We start from the raw sequence: 5,252 nt of genomic DNA on the forward strand, positions 1-5,252 counted from the left end.
CGGCGGGCCCAGGGAGGAGGAGGGTAGGGGAGCTACTCGGCAGCGGTGCGAGGGCAGTAACAGCGCGCGTCCGCGTCCTTCCAGCACTTTTAATGGGTTAAAAAAATGGGAAAGTTACAACGGAGGGGAGCGGAGGGACCGGCGCCAGCACGGGGAGCGGCGGGAGAGGGCAGGCACGGCCCCGGCAGGACTGGGAAGAGCAGAGGAGCGCTGGACACACGGGCAGCCAGCCACTGCTGTCCCACCAGAGCGGCGACCAGCTCAGGGTTTCAGACCACCAAACATAAGAACTAGGTTTGCAAAGTAGAGACTACTTCAAAAAACATCCAAAAAACCCCCCAAAACAGTACAGTCCATCCTCGTGCCTCACATAGCCAGGAGCTGCTCCAACTCATCAAGTATTGCTGAACATTCCTTAATTTCTGCTTGAAAGGAGGAATGCTTCTCCAGGGACTGGTGTCTCCCTTCTTCTGCCGACTTCCACTTGGCCATCGCTGTCTGTGTGGAGAAGTCACAGTAAACAACATTTTACTCACACCAAAGCTTTAAATAGCAAAGCCAAGTTGTAGAGCAGCTCCAACTAAACATTTCGACTCCTCATCAGGGTCTCCCCTGCTAAACTAGGATTAGTCTGACCTGACTGGGATGTCTTCTACCTTGGTTCCTTGAAGAAAAGGGCAATTTATCTGTGACCAAAGTTTAGGAAGTTTTATGTAATAGCAATTTTATTAATTAGCTCTTAAGCATCTTACCAAGAATGGTAGAACTGTAATTTAATGACTATTTTGGTCAGTATACAGACATTACTGAAGCTGCTTATGCTTGCGTACTCCCCAGCTCCCAGAGAGACTACCCGAGGGCACTGGTCTGCAGCAGTTTGCAATTCAGAGCAAATCTCCTGACATGCAGTGTGACAGCCCGACCAGGGGATCAGTGTTCTGCCAGCGGCGCTTACCACCGCCTGCAACAGTCTGGAGAACTCTTTTTTGAGAGGAGCTGGTGTAAGCAGGGGCAGCTCCGTCTCCAGTACTGACATCCATCGTTACTTGGGAACTGATTCAGTCTAACTCGAAAGCTCCCAGTCATTAATCTCACTTTCCTCTTTGACCTTCTTTCAAGCTTACCTGTATACGATTCAACTTGAAATGACTGAGAAGAGAATTAACATTGCCCCACCACAAACTTTGCTTTGAGCCCTCTATTTGGAAGGGGAGTAACCCATACAGTTTCCTTAACGCACGTATAATGAGCCGAGCAATACTGCAGGCTTTCACTGCCTAGGTCGTTTGGAGACTACAGCAGCACTGGGAGGAGCAAAATAACCTTCAGAATCTCTCAGCCCCAGGCGCTCATTACCTGGTTGAGTCAGAAACAAAGTCACAGCCTTACCTGAAGCTCCTCCTTTTCTGTTGTGGCTGTTTGATTAAATTGCCTCAATTCTTCTATGAGCTTCTCAGTTAACAGCTGAAGAGCCGAAAGGAAAACAGTTTAATGTAATGCCAACAGATGAGAGTCTCAGCAGCTGTTCCCACAGCAGTAGGAAAGGGCAGTCACACCCAGACTTCTCCAAGCCCATTTATCTCCTGTCACTATTTCAAAGTTCTCTTACCGTTGTTTGCTTCTGGTATTCTTGTGTCTTTTCTTCCTCCTCCAAAATGTTGCTGCCTGTAACTGATTTATGAGATGCATTAGTGAACCCCTAATATACAGATAACTTTGCTTGTAAGAACTAACAGCTTTTCAAAGTAACTTTCAACAGCAAGAAAGACAAAATTATTTTCAAAGTTTATCCAGGACAGGGCCTACTACAGGAAGCAGCTTTTTCTCTTAAGCTAGAAAAAAACGAAATCCCCTGGAGCAACAGCAGTATTTCCTTAATGAGGAAGCAGAGTCCAAATGTCTTATGAACAGTCACAACAGGAAACAAAAAAAAAAAAAAATAAAGGTGTTCTGAAGAATGAGTACTGGAACGGTACAAGAAGTGCATAGTCCTTACCAGGATCAATGTTTCTGCTTTCTAAAATCACCATGCAAGTCTGCTGAAATTTCTTGAGCTTCTCAACTTCTTGTACCAGGCCTTCATTCTCCTCCTTTAACTCCTTTATAGCGCCCTGTCATTAACACAGTTTGTAAGCGAATCAAGTTGCCACGGAGATCTTCTCATTACTCAGCGATACTGCGTGTGACGCTAATGGCTTAACAAGTGCTCCACTACCACCAAGAATCACATCTTGCCCTTCTGCCTCTACCACCACAGCAAATTAGTCTGCTGCAGAGCCTTCCTCCTGCTTCTTGACAGGATTAATACATTTATCACATCCACGTGTCATAGCAATTACTAGAAAAATTTGATCCTAGAGATGAATTCCTTTCAGGCAATCCCAGCATCTCTTTTTTAGTGCTCCCTCTCATATACATAAATAATTCAAGAGTTTGATGCATTGAAGAGCATATAAACATAAGGAGGAAAGGGCATATTAGAAGCTTTAAGCAACAGCATTATTCCCTACACAGTTCAGATATTACCAGGCAATCGGATAAGCTGATCAACCTCACAAGTGGAATGCAATTCTCAAAGAGAATCAATAAGTATGTGGATTAGGGTGATCCAGCTGATAGTGTCAGAAGCTTTTTGAACATTTCATAGGAGGTCTCAAAGGCTTTTAAAGAAATCAAGCTGTGAGATAAGAGGAATGATCATCTTGCAGATTAGTAACTGGTTGAGAATCAGGAAATAAAGTGAGCTTTTACAACTGAAGGTTACCCATAGGGCCTCTCGCACACGACAGAAATTGTGCTGTGTCTTAGACTCATCTATAAGAGGCGGTGAGCAATGAGGTGCCAATTCTGAATCTAAACTTGATTCAAGAAAGTTAAATCTGTTTGAAACAGAACCCACTGAACAGTCCCAGCTCTCTCAGCCTTTCCTCCAGTCCCTTAATCATCTTACTGGCCCTTTGCTGGACTCTCTCTAGTATGTCTGCGTCTCTCTCATACCAGGAGCCCAGAACTGGACACAATACTCCAGTATTATATGGTTTGGCCTCACCAGCGCTGAGCAGACAGGAAAAAAATTGCAGAAGAATACAAAGACACTAAAAGATTAGGCAACAATATGACACAGTAACACATGAAGAAACATGAGCTTATATAAACTGAGCTCAGTGTTAAATACTCAGAAGAGAGTGAGGTCACTGTCCCTCAAACTTAGTGCACAGCAGTGACCAAAATCCAAGTAGAGCATTCTTCATTACTAAAATGAGACCGTACACATTCTTGAACTCACACCTTCAATACTGTATGTACTTTCACACCACACTACATGATGGGTTAATAAAGCTAGGAGAGATTGGGCAAAAGGAACAAGGAAATTGAATAGCTTATCTGGCATATGTTAGGAGCTACAGAAGAAAAAGAATTAGTAGACCTCAAACCATCAGTGGCAAGTGATTATTTACAGTTTCTCTTGATGTAGCTAGGAAGCATCTGGCAATATCGAGGCTGTTTTAATAACATTTCATGCAAGTGTATCATTGCGAACTTGAAATATCCTCCCACAATGAGTTTAAAATGGAATTAGAGCTCTGATGACTATTTAACAGTGAGCTGGATGCACTATCCATCCAAATACATCTGCAGTTCCACTGATTTCCAGGTTCTAGAGATAAGACGGGTGTCAGAGGAGAAAACCCAGCCCATTCAAACTCTACTGACTTCTGATGGAGATCAAACTCTACTGACTTCTGACAGAGACAGGAAAATGAGCAAGAGAATCCTTTGATCTGATCCTGTAGGTATCAGAATATAAGAATTACTCAATGATTAATTTATTTTTCCCCTCCCCTTTCATTACCTGTGCTCCTGTTAGTCTGGAGTGTAGCTGTTGTTTGGCTGTCTCTAACAGCTGATTCTTGGTCTTCAGCTCTGCTTCTAGTTTGTATCTGTTGAGAGGTCTGTAGAGGCAAACATCAAAGATTTAGGGGCAAAACCATCAGTATTAGACATCTTCTCTTTCACCTCCACAAACATGCCCTTTTTTGAAGCATTTGCTCTTGTTTCTGACCAAGAGCTTTAATCAGCAAACTTGGCAAGAAAGCTGTACATGGGTGAGAGTTCATCATAACCCTCCAAGAGGGAACATTACTGCATGAGGTCAACTAACAGAAATACGAGGAAACGTACCCTCTTGTAGCTGTCTTCTTTGAAAGTGGTTCCACTTTCTTGGCAGATTTAGGCAACCTTAAAAGACAGGTAAAATACAATTATCAGAAGATCGCTGCATTCTTGCAGGTTACTGCGAGTATGGCAGAGCACTGGCACAGGCTGCCCAGAGAGGCTGTGGAGTCTCCTTCTCTGGAGATATTCAAAATCCGCCTGGACGGGTTCCTGTGCAACCTGCTCTAGGTGACCCTGCTTTGGCAGGGGGTTAGACTGGATGATCTCCAGAGGCCCTTTCTAACCCCTGCCAGTCTGTGATTATCAAGTCTGTTAGTTTGACAAAAACTGCAAAACACTACACCATCTTTAGGACATTTGCCAAGTAATAAATCCATCAATATTTTACTTTCATTTACCCTTGGTTTGTAGCTTTGAAGACACCATCTGCTGGAATGTTTGAGCTAAAGTTAAAATTGGGATCTTTGTTGAACTCTAGATCTGCTGTTTTGCTGACGCATTGTTTCTTTGAAGGAAAAGCCATTTGCATTTCTGCAAGAAAAAGACAACAATGAAAACACTACAGTCTACAAGAGACCACCATAATATGCTGAATTACTGGATTTCTTAAGTGTTCAATTTGAGGTAAACCACAATTACAGCTGCTAGAATGGAGACTTTAAGGTAGTGACAACTAAGGGCAGTCTTCACATTTTACCCGGGATTAAGGGTCCAGAACAAGCCACAGATAGCTCAGATGGTGGACAGTGTTAAAACACAGTTACCAGGCCACTACTAATGAAAGTTTGTAAGTAATAACACAGGCATGATAATAAAGGAGGTCTCAACATCAAGCGGACAGCATTCCACAGGGTTCCAAGCAAAGTTATTTAGTACTGGAAGCAAAACAAACACTGCCCACTTGAAATTCTCAGTTAAGAGAACTTTATGTTTCAATTCACATTTCTAAAATAACATTATAGAGAACTAGCTTTCTACATAAAGCTTATTTGGCTTTACACCACAGCTGTTTGAGTTTATAAAGCTTTGTTCACATAGCAGGTTTTGGAAGCTACTCTCTCTCCCTTCCCCCCCCC

General features: G+C 43.1%; 1 protein-coding gene across 1 annotated transcript; it reads right to left on the minus strand.

Annotated features, from left to right (window-relative positions):
• Positions 1-366: 366 nt before the first annotated feature.
• Positions 367-4,705, minus strand: KNSTRN (kinetochore-localized astrin/SPAG5 binding protein). Its single transcript, XM_009892447.1, has 7 exons — positions 4,575-4,705; positions 4,183-4,239; positions 3,854-3,953; positions 1,997-2,111; positions 1,610-1,671; positions 1,390-1,464; positions 367-498 (listed from the first exon to the last, which is right to left on the minus strand). The coding sequence occupies exons 1-7, from the start codon at positions 4,703-4,705 to the stop codon at positions 367-369; spliced, it is 672 nt and encodes a 223-aa protein (XP_009890749.1).
• Between the last annotated feature and the right edge of the window lie 547 nt (positions 4,706-5,252).

Source organism: Charadrius vociferus, unplaced genomic scaffold (assembly GCF_000708025.1).
Source record: "Charadrius vociferus isolate BGI_N301 unplaced genomic scaffold, ASM70802v2 scaffold1039, whole genome shotgun sequence".
NCBI classification, from domain to species: Eukaryota; Metazoa; Chordata; class Aves; order Charadriiformes; family Charadriidae; genus Charadrius; species Charadrius vociferus.

Bases quoted from the DNA above. Each gene is read 5' to 3' on its own strand.
- KNSTRN (XM_009892447.1), bottom strand. From the start codon at position 4,705: ATGCAAATGGCTTTTCCTTCAAAGAAACAATGCGTCAGCAAAACAGCA. The intron at 2,112-3,853 runs GTAATGAAAGGG...TGTTAATGACAG, and splicing joins CCAGACTAACAGGAGCACAG to GGCGCTATAAAGGAGTTAAA. The intron at 499-1,389 runs GTAAGGCTGTGA...TTCTCCACACAG, and splicing joins CAGAAAAGGAGGAGCTTCAG to ACAGCGATGGCCAAGTGGAA.